This window comes from Centruroides vittatus, unplaced genomic scaffold (assembly GCF_030686945.1).
Source record: "Centruroides vittatus isolate TY-2023 unplaced genomic scaffold, ASM3068694v2 scaffold_944, whole genome shotgun sequence".
Classification (NCBI taxonomy): domain Eukaryota; kingdom Metazoa; phylum Arthropoda; class Arachnida; order Scorpiones; family Buthidae; genus Centruroides; species Centruroides vittatus.
This window is the reverse complement of record NW_027122722.1, coordinates 984509-1000117: the sequence shown is the minus strand read 5'-3', so window position 1 is coordinate 1000117 and position 15609 is coordinate 984509. Positions and strand designations below refer to the sequence as shown.

The 15609-nt window shown below is 38.8% G+C and overlaps 1 protein-coding gene across 3 annotated transcripts in view; it reads right to left on the bottom strand.

Moving 5' to 3' along the window:
* ush (Zinc finger protein ush) overlaps window positions 1–15609 on the bottom strand; it is an 86129-nt gene that overhangs the window by 17620 nt on the left and 52900 nt on the right. For 2 of the 3 annotated variants that reach the window (XM_067288911.1, XM_067288912.1), the window contains exons 2-5: window positions 5744–5946; window positions 3718–3838; window positions 1301–1774; window positions 1040–1123 (exon numbers count right to left, since the gene is read on the bottom strand). In XM_067288911.1, the coding sequence (XP_067145012.1) occupies window positions 1040–1123; window positions 1301–1774; window positions 3718–3838; window positions 5744–5946 (882 nt within the window). The remainder of the gene's footprint in view (window positions 1–1039; window positions 1124–1300; window positions 1775–3717; window positions 3839–5743; window positions 5947–15609) is intronic. The other variant, XM_067288913.1, reaches the window with a different exon arrangement.

Here is a 15609-nt window from a genome sequence, read left to right as displayed (position 1 = left end):
CGGAGTTATGAAATTAATTGCAACACTACTTAAAACTGGAAGTACAAAAATCTTTTTTTTAACAAAAAAAAACATGCATAGACAAACACTAACCAGAGAATAAAATTTGATTGACATCATCACACTCTTTATCTCATTGGTAACTTAATTAAATAAATTATAATTAAACCCGCTAATGAAATAACTTAATGATCCGTAGTGATTTTAGCACATTTACTAACTAGCCTAAAATTCAATTTTCACAAAAACCTTTAAATTCGCAAAAAAAATAAAATAAAATAAAATAAAAATAATAAATCTGTAGGTTTTTTAGTAACGCAGGGCGCGATTTTATCTCATTAAATTTATCTTTGTAAAATTTCGATTTAAAACAAAACTTGAAAATAGTTTATTAATTTTCTATACGTAACATTTTCCCCGACAGATGGCAGTAGCGTCTTAACACCCCGGTGGTGTAAAATTTCCGAATTGTTTCTAGATCTTCCATTATTCAATATAAATATAATCGCATGCGTTTTGAAATTTTGTAGAAAGTAGCAATCAAAGAAAAAAATATAACTTATATCGAAATCGGAGTATTAATTAATATTTACATAAATAAAATTAATATAAAGTTAGTTTCGCTCTGGCAAATAACCACTTTAAATCGTTGGTAACTGGCAGACCGAACACAGTACCGCGACCAATCGGAATTTAGTTTACGTTCGAATCGTTTCGGTTACCAATCAAACGATTTTCCGTTAATCACGTGATTATTTTCGAATTTCAAATAGATGGAAATTCGTTGTTAATTACGTTTGCGTTAGTGCGTATTTTTACAAATCGTAAAAGGCGGCTTAGATTGGTAGATATTTACAATTGAGAAGGTTATACTGGACGGAGTTAAGTGAGATCCTCCTGATAAAGAGCATTTTGCGACCGATTACAAGATTGTGACGTAGGTTCCAGATTAATTTCAGATTTCGGGAAAACTTAGTTGTACAATTTGAGGGAAGTTTACAGAAAATTTAAATCTAAATAAATGCAAGAAGTTACCTACTTAGTTTTTCTCCATTGCTTTCCGTTGCCGGAGTCCGATTTCCGCCGACTTGAGGAACAAATGGCACATAAATGAAATGGCCACCTAATGGAAAATAATTATAAATATTACTTGTTAATTAAGTTCGAATTGCGAATTATCTATTCAGTAATTGTCTATAGCATATAGAGTAACTGAATTAATTGGGGGTAGTAAAACGCGTTTAACACTCGGTGGTGCCATCTAGCGTTAAAAAAGTCACTAAAAATGCGAATCTCTCACCCGAAGGAAGATTCGAAGTCAATCGGAAAGGAAAGGCCGAGAAATTATTCGATGTACTTCCGGGATATTGATTATTGTTCTCGGAATATTGTTCTGTTTGAGACATTTCCAGACTGGAACCGGGAGAAGTGGAAGATGTGGGACTAAAAGGTTCGTGTTTTAGCAAATCTCCATTGAGAACCGCCGGCTCTTGACCAGATTCTTTGTTCCCCGCAGAGTGGACACTTCTGCTAGGACTTAACGATTTTTGCGACGTTTCTATTCCTTCCTCCGACGTCTTGGGTAAAGCTAATTTATGGTCCTCGAACTCGTGGTTAGTCGCGTAGCATGTGGTGTGCGATGGAAGACAGAAGGCTGGACCGTTGCACGTGCCACTCTTGGAATATCTGAGAGCATCGTTACGAATCGTGTACCATGCCTTTAGTTCTATGTTTGGCGGTATATCACAGGAAACTGTACACCATATCTCTTCTCCTAATTAAAAAAAAGAAGAAAAGATTATTTGAATGCGAAATTAAGAAATCCATTCTTAAGAAATTTAATCAATCATAACACGCTTGTGCCTGTTGTTTACTTAAATAAAAGAGAAATAATGTTGCAATATTCTTACACACACACAACACACAGCATACACAACTTACATAACACATAGCATATACGACACAGTTTTTAATAGATTTAATAATTGAAGTATTTTCTATTAGCAATACTTCATATCTCTGGAATCTCGATTTGTAGTTTATTTTTCTTTGTGTAGTATTTGGGGATTCAATGTCAATGTTTTTTCGATATCTGATGGTTTCAGTCTGGAAAGTATTTTTTGGCTTTATACGTCTCTCGAGGATTTCGTGTCAGTATTTTTCTTCTTTTTTCGGACACACTTAATCGTGATTTCCTACCTTTCGTTAGAAACGATACGTTAACAGTTTTTCTTCGTCTGTCAGGTTAGATATTATCAGTATTTTCTCTTCATTAGATCATACCCCAAGAACCAATGTTTGATTTTATTTCTCAGAACTTAGCAGTCGATAACTGCTTTTAATCGAAGGCAAACTGACGAATTTGCTAAATATACATTTATTTGCCCTGGATAATAATTTGTTTTTAAGGACTTTTATTTCTCTGAACACTTTTAATACTGCCAGGAAGCTGCAAAAAGATGCAGCAATCTGTACAAGTTTTTCTTTTTGTTTATGGAATTTCTGAAAATCTAACAAATTTAGTTTCGATCGAAGTAAAATTCGCAACTCAGAACTGAAGAACCAAGTGTAGAAATCACTCAAACTAAACAAGATAAATGTTTTTAGCCCCGGATATAATTGATTTACCTTTTATAGGATTAAAAATAGCAAAAAACGTATTCAAATTTTGCGTAAAATGTGGGAAAATAGGTTATATTTAGCTCTGCAGGGATGATTTAGTGGCAACTCGTGCATATACTCTACGAATCATCAAGTAAAATGCGGTCCGAACACATCTCGGAAGGTCGATGAGCTTGAAAAGTTTTTTTCCTAATAGAACTTATTTAGTTGACCGATATTTATACGAAATTTCGGTTTAAAACGGAATTTTATTTTTACTTTTTAAACAGGCGGAACGAATGCCGAAATCCGAAAAAACTGGGTTGGAAAAAGTTTTCAAGAATCAAATAAAGAGTTATCGGGGCTTCCTCATCCGTTCATTTCCTATCGTGTTGCTATTCATAACCAGAGCAGCAAATAATAATGACAAATGACCGGATCCAACCTAGCGCACTATCTACGCTTAATGAAACACTATCTTCTGCCATTTTCACCCGTCCGCTCTGTGGCGCCATCTGACGAAGCCCGCTCTAACTAAAGCCAGACTTCGAGCCTTAATTGAGCCTCTCAACGGGGTAGTATTGTAGACAGGGATCAGACTTTATAAATACATATTTCACTGTATAAAGAAGGGCGGAAGACATTTTTTCGGGCTGTTCTGACGATTTATTCGCGTGTTAAAGTAAGAAATTGAGATAGTTCGCGCTATTTGTTACGGCCCAATGATTCATTTGGATTAGATGAAAACACGGTACAAAGTTTACCAAATATTCACTTTATTTACTAAAAATAACCTATCGAAACTGGCCCTTAGTAAAGATAATAGCATATATTAATCTGAGCATCTCTTACTCTAATCGATAACCGAAAAATGACGTGTTAACTGGTGCTGATAATCCGGTATATGGAGGAATATCTGTTACTTTTCCATATACTATCGACGGTATATCGAGGAATAACGGATCCGATGTAATAAATATTCTTTCTCCAGCGTTAAATTCGAGTATTTCCCTAGGGATCTAACACAATATAGGGGAGTTATTTTTGTGAAAATCCGAGCAATTCGTAATATAAATTATGGTATTTAGATATTCGTGAATATAATTAGTTACTTACCGTCCATAAGAACGTTGAGATTAGCTTCTAAAGCGGATGATGCCGTTCGTACTATTTTGAGCCAGGCGCAAGAATCATTCCTTGGCAAAATATGTACTTTTCGTCCCTCTTTGTCACGCGCCTGTGTGTGGAAAGGGGTGAAAAATTCGTCAGTCACATACAATTATAATCTAATTATGCCGAAATGTAAAGATTTCATCTCCAGATAATATATGAAAAGATATTTAAATTTATCCGTTTCTTTATTAATATTTTGGGGTCGATATTAGGAAATTCTATTGTATTTTTCAGTTTTGTTAGCCTTCTGTCCCATGATTTATTAAATTTATTTGAAAATTAATAGGATAATTAATTTTTTTTATTCGATCTCTAAATTATTTAATTCTCTGCCTACAGGCTCCTTTGTTTAAGTATCCCTAACCTAAAGATAAAATAATTTATGTGTTAACTTATTGTATTGTTCAAATATATTTTTCCTTACAAGAAATTTAGCCTAAAGATATAGGATTAAAATTATTCGGGCATAAATAAAAATAACTACTCCAAAAAACTTACGCTCGTGTATTTTAATGGGTTCGTAAGCACGTCCATTTTAAAATAACAAGAATATAAGATTTCCTAAGGGGGAATATAGCTTATGTAGGGCTAATTATTAGCGCGAGAAACCAGTTCGGTTTTATTACTTAACTTTTCTGTTGTCCTCACCCCTTCGACGTTTTCAACACGCTCTAGCAACTAGTAAAAATTCGTTCATTTATTTCTTTAATGGGGCGAGATTGTCTCGTTTTCTTGCCTCTATTTTAGCCTAACTTTAGTTACAGCGTGAAAACTCATTCGTGTCCATACATAAAAACATTTAGATCCAGCTTAGGAATTTAACGGTTTAGGAAAAAATTCACAATTTTATTTTTAGTGAAGAGGGGTATGGGGCTTGTTTGGGGCCCCGATAGAGCGAGCCTCTTACTCCACTTTTTTATTATTTATTAATAAAAAGCAATCTTAAAGATTTTAATTTTTGTTAGTAAAGATAGCATTAATTTATAGAGATAAGAACCACTGCGGGCTCTCGAGTTTTCTGGGTCCATAACGTTCCTCCCTCGACGGCCCCACTAGCACTCCTCAGAAAAGACGTGGATCTTATCGGGTCGTTAATAAGGTCCAAAATTTTAAAAAGTTTGTCCTGTATTAAAGAAATTTTTAAAAGAAACTTTCGCTTAGACTCGTCAAAACCGAATTATTCGGCAACTTTTCATAAAAAGAGAACCGATTTCCAAAAATATCCACTTTCACCTTCACTTTTGACTGTATTTTGCGTCTACCAAAAAGAAAAGAGTCGATATTTTAAATTTATTATCACTCCGATTCTATTTATTGTGGACTTTTTTCCCCGGAGTTTAGAAAATTTAAAATGAAAATTTATTTTAAGATATTTCTAGAAAATCGCATTGACAATTAAACGTGGCGAATGGCAATTTCCAATTAACCGAAAGTCGTTCTAAAATCACTTTTAAGCGTTAAACGAGCTTCCAGCGTCGAATAAAGAAAGATTTTTATCGTCCTTTGCAATGATTTAACGTTTCTTTTTTGAATAAATATACGAAATTTATCTCTTCATCCAGAGATAAGTTTGGAGCAATTGTCACAAAGACAACGACCGAATTTCCATCCGCTTTTTTGGCAAGTTTAGCGCATTTTTTTGACGAAAGATCCACGTAAAACCCGTGCCGCTTAAGTAAATGTAAAGTAAAAAATAGAAAAGTTTCCATCTTTCTTGCAGTATCCTTTCCGTTTCTACCGTGGAAAAGATGAAATTTTCAATTGCGCCCTGGCTAATTCTTGTAAAAGGGTGAGGTATTTTGTTTGTGGCAATTAACTTTAATAAGTTGCACACGTAGACCGTCCTTCAATATTAATTAAAATCTTTTCCGTGTATTTTTAATGCCAATAATTGTCTAAATTTCTTCTGTTTTGTGACTAATATACACAACTTGTACGGAAACACGTTAGGTGGATTTAACGGTCTTACCTCTAGAACGTTATTTTTGTGATTGTTATCTACGTCAGCTACGATATGTCCACCGTATGGTCCGAAAAGCGTTCCTTCCCTGATAGTCACGTGGCTACAAACAATATAATCGACGTCCGCTTGTTGGGATTCCCGGATTTCCAGTACATCCGTCGGCAATTTCAATACTTCTGCGAGTTCTTCCAATTCGTCTTCTGCTTTCCCTGAGGAGATCGGTTAGAAAATCGTTAGAAATCCGTTTAATTTGCTCGTCCGTACAAAAAAGTATCCTAATTTAAAATGAAACCGCCTTTTCCGCGCATAATCCGCCCCGACGAATTAACCGAGAGCGCATTCGGGTGTAAATTCGACTTGTTTTTGAGGTAAACGAGTGCGGGACCCAACCTTTCTTTTACGACTTCTCGCGTGTCTTCTTTGGGCTCTCTCCTGGTCTCTTTAAGAGAATTTCGGTTCAAAGGGTCCCTTATCGAAGAATGACACATAAAATCTTACTTATTTTTCTATCTTAAGGAGACTCGGGTGTATTTTTAAAGCCTTAATGACTACCGACGTCCCTTCGAAAAATGCTAATTTGGTGCCACCCGCTCGTCCTACTTCATTCTTTCTCCATTAAAGGGTATTTTAGAACATTTTACGAGGGAAATTCTTTTCTCTCCCCGAACTTCCGGTTCAAGCGTTGCAAAATTTTCGCGCCGGGCCTACGCAAATCGTTCGATACCTTAAAATAATCGATTAATTTCTCGGGCTTTACATCTACGTGACTAACCGCGAGCGAAAAGATAATGCGTGATGACACCGTGTCGTCCGCGATGAAGAATAATTTCGTGTTTTGTCATTGATTAATCTTCAGTTAAAGAAGTACTCCAACTCGATGTCCACTTTGTGCTATCCGCAAATATAATCGCTTTTTTTAAAATAGTTTCTAGAAAATCCGTTCGTGATCTCGTCAGGGTGATGAAACGTTATTCTTTGTCTGTCGGCGATACGACTCCTTTTTATCTGATACGATGACGAATGCAATGGATCGCGACTAATACGTCCGAGAGTACAATTAAAAGTATTGTGACGTGCAGGTAAAGCGTGTTTATCGTTTCAAAATAATAATTATTGACCAGTTATTAATAAAAGTCTGCTTTGGAAAGAATCGAAGAACGCTACTACCAAAATTCTGATAAAGAACACCTGGTAAAGTCGTTGACGTACCGAGAAAATAGAAATTTTCCTATTTAAATTTCATTCGTTTCCTTGTTTAAACAGATTTTGTCACGTTATTCAAAAGATATACAAAGACATATTTCAAAAATGCATATATTTAAGGATCCGGTTGGCCGTGTTTATAGTAGACTCGGAATTTGCATTTGTCATTTGGCAACGTCATAAATAACATCTCGGGAGATTGTTTTTTCTCGTCATCGCAGTGTTCCCGTGGAGACATCTCCGATATTTCGCAAAGTGACGATTTCGAAAGAACATTTGGATTTACAAAAAATTTTTATATCTTAAACAGCCAACAGAATCTATGAATAAACCAGTTTTCTATCTCCTTCTGCCTACGAAAGGGTTATTTTTCTGGTGCTTTATTAGTAAAATCTTCAATAAATTTTGTAATTACGTCCTAAAGTAAATCGAACGAGAATTTGCTTCCATTACCATACGCGAATTTGTATGCCATTAGAATTTCTGTGGTGTAAATGCTCTTGTTTCTATTGTACCTCTATACATCTATATCTATGTACTTATACTTTAATCCATAGTATTTTGACTGTATTTTAATTCATCGAAAACTCGGTTTTTGGCATCATTTTCACGTTTCAAACTATACTAAAGCCTCATCGATTTAGTCGTCGGTGGGAGGAGAGAGCATTTTCGAGGCAATCTTTTACGTTTTCAAATGTTTTATAAATCTGTCATTTAGTCATAAACTTCCAACGATAATACGCGGCTATTTTGACATTTATTTTCACGAAATTATCGTCTTTATATAGGTTTAGTCCAAGTGGCAGTTTTGCCTAATTCGTCCATTTATACGGGGTACTTTTTAGAGGATAGTAATTAATTGTTCTATAATACCTTCGACTAAATATTACATGCGGCGTCGACTTGTTTGTTGGTATTTTTAAATCGTATTCTTAAAAAAAGAAAAGACGGAGAAATTCATTTTTTAGGAGCCATTTTAACCGCTCCATTTTGCAATTACATTTTCCAAAAAACCTCGGCCTCTTCTTATTTAAAAAATAGCCGGGTTGCAGCATTCGAAGCGCATTACAGGGGAGAGAAAGTTCTTCTTCCCCCCGGGGTGGGGATTTTTATCCTCGACCGCAGCCGCACAAAACTTTCGACGGAGAAGACGCCAAACTTTCTCGTAACTCTGCGCCAATCGGAAAGACACCTCACTCGGAATCTTCTACTACCGCAAACACGATTCGGCTCCCCCTTTCACACCCCCTACGTTGTCAACGCCGCCGATTTATCTCGGCATGGCCAGCCGTCCGGCGCGTCAGCCGGACTTAGATAGGAGCGTGCCATTTCTTTGGGCATTCGTGCATGTGTTATCTCCTCTGACCGTCCCTCTAGTCAACGACTAGCCGGCGAGACATCAATCTTGGACATTCGTTCCCCCCTCTATGTTTTACAGAACCTTCCCCCTCCCCAAACCCACCGTCGTGTGATATACCGGGCGAAACTGTTTACCGAAACAAGCTTCTAACTCAAACAACGTGTGCAGCGATTAGTCGATGCTTCCTTTGCCTTTTTTTAATCTTCCTTTAATAGTTCTCTTACTCTTCAATCTGTTCAGATTAAAGTCGGATACAGCACGCTCTGAAGGATAAGCAACCACTCGAATAACTACGCTCCAATTTTTCCACTTTTCCCTTTTAAATTTATTTATTTTTTCCCCTTTATGTATTACGGCTATTTCTGGTCGGGAGGCGAATAAATAAACCTCCAAACGCCATTCGACCTCCAAGCTTCCAAATTCTCTTTATAGAATTTTTTAAATAACTTTAATTGCGATTTCGATCGATAGATGGCAATATAAGCGGGGTGGATGATTAAACTGGCGCATTTATCGTCGTCCTTCCATTTTGCATCCAGAAAGATTCGATTTTTTTTTTTTTTTTTTAATTCTCGTTACTTTAATTTTAATGAAAATCGAATCAATTTTAATTCCTAGGTCGACCAAATTTAAGATTATAAACCAGTCCTGTAAATCTTCCTCCCGTTTTTACCGACGAGGATGATTCGAATTTTTTATGTTTGTACGTTTTTTATCGATTAATAATTAGAAAATCATCTTTTCGCTTTAACTTTATGTATATTGATATAAATATGGCGGCCGGTTGTGACGTCCGACGTGGTGGAGCAACGATGGCAGTTCTTTTCCGACCGGGCTCCAGACAGTATTTTATACAAATTTCAAATTCTTAGTCCCTATTTTACACGTAAATATTATCTTTCTATCGTATTCCAGTTATTTACACAAAATAATTTTAAAATAAGCGGCAGAATTGGGTACAGAGCCGCAATTACGTTCAATACACTTATTAACGTTTTTATCATCTGGAGCATCCACAACTAATTGTGGAATTGACTAGAATCGTTTTTATAGTTAATTGCGGTTTATATAAAATTGAAATATTGGAAAGAAGTTAAAAAAATTAATCCGAATCGTTGAGAAAAGGAGAGTTTTCCGAAGGAGAACTGCTCATTAAGGAAAGCGTATTGGCGATATTTTCGAATGGTTTTAATGGATTGAAAAATAGTCAGCCTTAGGTCAACCTGGAGGCCGTCGACGTACTCGAAGACGATGAAGTGTTATCTGTCTTCACGGCATTACTTAACCTCGCAGAGTGTAGGAGACGGTTCTTCTTCCTTCAAAAAACTTCGTCGTTTCGAGACGTAGCCATCACTTCAACGTGTCAAGTCGTTCAATTAGATGCTTCAGCGATAATTGTCGCGCCAGAGCCAGATCGAATGACATTGTTTAAAGTCTCTCCTATCACCCTAACTCTTAGATAAATTTAACTCCTCAATCTTAACGGAGAATTTAAAACTTCTTTATAACTAGCCGAGACCGGCAATCGTCTTCTTTCGTCGGGATAAACAAGGAGACGGCGCAACCTGCCCAATAATTATCCGCCATTTAATGCCTTCCTCCAATATTCCGAGGGGGGAAAAAACGAAATTTTTCACTATTTAAGAATTATTTTCGTTCGAATTAATATTTTTCAAAAATTTCGTCGCCGATACGACATTATAACGTTATAAATTATCGCGGAAATATTTCGTCCGGGAGAAATTATGAGCTTAAAGTCGACTGCTTAAAATAGATAAATATCGACTCGGTTTTAAGTTTATACATTTTACAAAGAGGTCGAAAGGTGAAGGATTTTGCATATTTTATAAAGGAGGGAAGCATTTTTATAGTTTAGCCGAACTTAGCAAAGTAAGAAGATTCTAAGGTACATTCTCCAAAACGGAAATAAAGCGGAGAAGTAAAGGAGACCGAAATGAGATGTGAGACACGTTCACCCCATCTATTTAAATACACATCAATGGCTAAGACGGTCTCAGATTTCCTTCCATTATCTCACTCTTCCATCTTTAATACTTTCCTCTCCCATCACTCGCAGTTCGTCGGTTACGAGTTCCATCCAGCCCCTCCTCTTCTCCATCCATCCATCCTCTTAAAGTCGGTGATATATATACCTGTAACCCACATACGGACCCTTCGGGACGGGTCCGATTGAAAGAAGTGGAAATGAAGAGAAGTGTCGGCAGTTTGGTCCCTCCGGGATCGATGTGGCCCTGCACTGTCGGCCTTCTTTATTGCTCACCGAGGAATTTACTCTTCTCTTCTGCTGATTGAGTCGGTTCGAAAGGATGAATAAAAAGCAGCAAATGCCTCTCTCTTTCTCTCTGCCCTCCTCTCTTTAATTAACTTTCCCGCTCCCGCTTTAATTTTTTCCCTCGCTCTTTATTTTATCCCCCCTCGCGATTCGACGATCGGGATAACCTTGTTTTAACCTGTTGGCAAATTATGACTCGTTTCATTATCTGTAAAATATGCGAACCGATGTCTTCGATGGCTCTTCACGCTTCGCGGCGCTCACGTTTTTTTAAATATAGGATTTCACAACAGATGTGTTTATTTTTCTTTACTAAGCACTCGGAATACGCCGAGCAAGCTCTATAACAGAAGGCGAATAGTATAACGCTGTATAAATACTTGTAAACCGTAAAAATCCAATCTAGTTCCTCGCGAGACTCCTTAATCTAGCCAAAAATACGAGGAAGGTAGATGGAAATTTGGCTTGTATGGAGGCTAAACTATCGTTTTTGTATTTATGAAACACTACGGCAATATTTAATCACGGCACAAAGCTCTTACCAAAGATATTTCGGTCATTATTCACAAATCTATCCTTTGGCGACGACTTCATAAGCTTATCGGAATATTATTAATTATATAAATTAAGAATGTCGATTTCGATATCAGATAATTCGGTGCGAAGATAAATCGATTCGAATTCGAAAGGGAGGAGCAGATTCGAGACGTCATAAATTTAAAACGGCAAGACGATATGTTATTGGTTAGATTAGATCGGGGTACGAAATAAAACTTATCCAATTATAGTCGACCAAATTACCATACGATACCCGAGAGAATTTTTTGATAAATCCAGGCGCAGGATTTTTAAAAACAAGGAAATGACACCCGTCTAAACGAAAATGAAAGTTGGGTTTCAATTGGACCGAAGCAAAAATTGAAAAACCGAGATAACATATCATCGTTAACTTTTCCTGGATGAAGAAAGAGAAGCTTATGACAAACACTCTGTGAAAGAAATGATACAGAGGGAAAAGCGGGGGACGAGGAAACAGAAGGGAAGAAAAACTGACGAACTAACACAACAGGTGATGACGGGAGGCGGGAGCCATCTTTTTTTTATGCCAAGTGTTGAAGCAACAAAGCTGAAATATTAATTACGCTCGCGTCATCCCGGATTTTTTCGAAAAAAGAAAAAAAAAAGCAAAACGTCAGAAATAAGAAAAATTCGGAAAACAGATAACAGTTTTGTATGCACCCAGATAAACCCCCTCCTCCCCTCCTTCTTTAATTGTACGATCCGCCCCATCCGCAACGTCTTCAATTGCCACCGGAGTGATTTATTTATCCGCGTGGCCAGACGAAGGGGTCGAAAAATAATTTCTCCGGGGTAACGGTCGTTAAGACGACGACTTTGGGGGTGACGAACTCGACCCTTAGAGTCCAATCTTCTTATTGTTCTAGGCGGGCGACGTAAATCGCGGGCGACGACATTACTCAACGTCACGACTTACGTGAGTGTCGCGTGAGCGGTGTAGCAACTCGCGTTCGGTAGTCGACTGGCTGGCGGGCGAGCCCTCTTCTCTCGATCGAACAGTTCATCTCACAATAAATCTCCTGATGTTAGTGGCTGCTTATCTGAGCTTCCAGCGACAGTACTGCCTCTCCGTGAAGAAGGCGAGAAGGGGAAAGTTGCGGGGGGCGCGCGGGGGGCGAAGAGGGAAAAAAGCTCCACAGCCGAGCGATATATAATAAATGTACTGCCTTATCTGAGCACGTTGCAAATGTGCTGAGTTATGACACGTTTGGGCACCGAATTAATTTCCTGTTTTTGCGGACTGTGTGATTACTGGTGATAAGCCATGCATTTCTCATCAAAGCGCCTCACGTACACATACATACACACTGGGTCTCGCTTTCTCTTCGTCGGGGTATCGCCAGATATACATCAGTACTCTGTGGGAACTAAGGAGCGAATCCGAGATTCTAAAGCATTATCTCGGACGCTAGATAGCCCATCCATTTAAGATGGTGCACACGTGCCCGATCGATTTATTGCGCGACAAACCTCGACACCCTTCGCGCGCCCGGACAGGTGTAAACTTTTAATTAAATTAAACACAATGTTAATAACGGCGACCACCGAAATAACCGGCTTTTTTCCGACTATCTACGCTGCGACGTTAACCGGAATCAAAGCGTTTTTCTCTAAAATCTATCTTCAGTTTCACCTCACTTTATTATTATATTTTTTTCTGGAGCATCACTCACACTAGGAAATTCTCGTTTTAATCTCCCGGATCACGCTATCTCTCCTTTCTTCGGTTTGTCATTTCGATAATAATTCGCCTCGGGGCCGAAAGTCGTAACGTAGATGAAGTGGCTAAAAAATGACTAAGTCGGTGGCCGAAAAAAAGATTCAATCTCTACGAAGGAAAATCCAAAAGAACGCATTTACGAGAGTTTGCGGCCCAGGTACTCGCCCTGCGCGGATGTTAAGGTGAAAAGGTGTCCACCTTCGAAAAATGCCACCGTCGGCTGGCAACGGGAGAGAGGAAAAGCGGTGGCGCCTTCCCGATAGTGACGTCGATAGTCTCCATCCGTCGGTGGCAACACTGTCGAGCGTGGCCGAACGACATCACACCCGGGTTCATTTACATTATCTGGACCGTCCCGTCCCTCCCGAACCGTCAGAAGCCCCCACCTTCCTCGGGCGACGCGATGCGACTTGGTACGGTCCGATAAGAATGCTATCTGGTACCAAATCCTAGTCGGGGTGCAGAGAATCAAGCAAGGTAAAGTATCAGTGCGATGCATGCTACGGGAAGATAGTGTTCTTATCTCTCGGACAGATAGAATGCTTATTGTTATCGTCCAATGGCTGGACCGAGTCTTTTCTAAACACAGCCGGCGGGACGAATGGATGGCACAGGACCGATATGATAACCAGCGGGTAAATGGCTGACTCCATACACACACACACCAAATTTTATCACATAAACACAGCCCACACCATTGCAGTGAACCTTAAGCCTTCTTCCTTTCTTCTCCCTTATCGCATCCAGCCATGTAGACTTGCATTTAGTGTTCGCGGCAAGAGCTGAAGACACAAACCGACTCCGCTCTACCGATTCCTTTTTCGTGCACTCAAATAAACAAATTGCGTCTCTCTGCCTCTTCCTATTTCGACTGCCTCCTCCCCCCGCTAACTCTTTCCGCCGCTCCTTCCTCCTCCTATTGCTCTTGACGTTAACGTCAAATGGAAGGCGGAAACCCGAAGAGATATCGCGAATTTATAAAAGTCGTCGCTCCCCATGGGTGCATTGCGGGGTGCGCTTTACCTTTTTCTTCCCTCCGCAGCTGCCAAACGCCAGACTCTTCGGTCTTGGCCAATTTCCTACCCCCCTTCGCCACGGTTACGTTTCGGGGTGGTTACGGGATTGGCGGGTTAGCACCGTAACCGCTCTTACGTGGCAGAAGAGCGAAAACGGCATCTTAAACGCTTTAAATGTTCTATGCTTTTCCCTATTCAAGTTACTACCACACATCCTATAGGAAATTCCAAATATATATATATACATACACGAATCCTGTGAAAGTCGGTGTTACGATAACAGAAATTGTTAAGGGCTATCCATTTTCAATTAATCCAAATTTGTGATAATAAATTAAACTGAGATATTTCTGCTGTTATTTACTATTTAGCCAGTGAAGAAATCGGCCATCCTCCATTATATCATTGATCTGTAAAAGAACCCCCTTTTTGTTGTGTGTGGGATATAAGAAATCGCATCCAATTATTCGCATCGACCGCCATTAACGTTTTGTTATTGACGTTGGCCTTTCCGTCCGAACGTTGTCCGGAGCCGGGCCAAAACCGGAGAGATCGAATATCCCTCTAATGGTCTAAGGTCATTTTGATTACCGTCCACCACATCTTTCGCCGTGTAGCAATTAGCCTATTGCCACTTTTATAGGTTAGCCACTGCCTGTATCGATTTATAGATTTTCCTTCCTTGCGCAGGTAAATCGGCATTTGTATGCTTACAGTAAATACCATAGATAAAGCATAAATATTAAGTAGAAAATTGGTGCTAAAATTGAAAATTTTAAGCAAGTTTTACAGCATTCACATAAATTACGAAAATAATTTTAAAGAAAACTTTCGGCCGACGGAAATGTGAACGAAAAAATTCGTGACGAATTATGTCCAATATGCTGCGAGAATTTAAATCCTTCATGCGGTAATTTATATTGTTTAGCTTTCATTTACGCGGAGAGGATTTTTGAAATGATATCGGAATATTTTTCTATCGTCGATATCTTAGGTAGGCCTGTATAGAGTCGAAAAGTTTGTCGGGTAGACATATATGTATATATATGTATATATATATATATAGGGACCAAACTATAAAGGGCCATTAAGAGATCGAAACGAACGATATCAACTCCGATTAGTGACATTGGTCAGCAAATCAGTGCTTGGATTCTCATATAGTTGCGAACACGATACTAAATGATAGATGCAGTTTGCAATGTTGTGACACGTGTCCCGTTTAAATTGTCGCCACCATTACTCAAGTTTATAACGAGTGAAAGCAACTAAATATCCTCGGCACACGTTCCGCAATTGCAATTAACACTTCTGGACACTAACTGCCATGCTTTGCACTAATGGTCGATGGTTAACGACGTATATGGACGGAAGCACTAAACAGATAGCGCGTAGCCACGCACTCATTGGTCGTCAAATCTCGGCATTTACCGGATTTCCATATATGGAAATCGTCGGCTAATTTAACCAACTTGTTCGATCCTTCTTCTGGGACGTTGTGCCAAAGAGGAAAGTGCCTCGATTTCTCTTTAGTGCTCTTCCTGGAGAGCCTGCGCCACGGCACTACTTTGCAGTTCAAGGAGCGTGGGAAGTCGACAGACCGACGGACTGACTAGGAATTCCCATAAACGTGGGCCAAGTGTGATAGACAATAGTTTCTTGGGGTGTTAAAAAGAAAATAAGTACCACATCTCTGAAGCA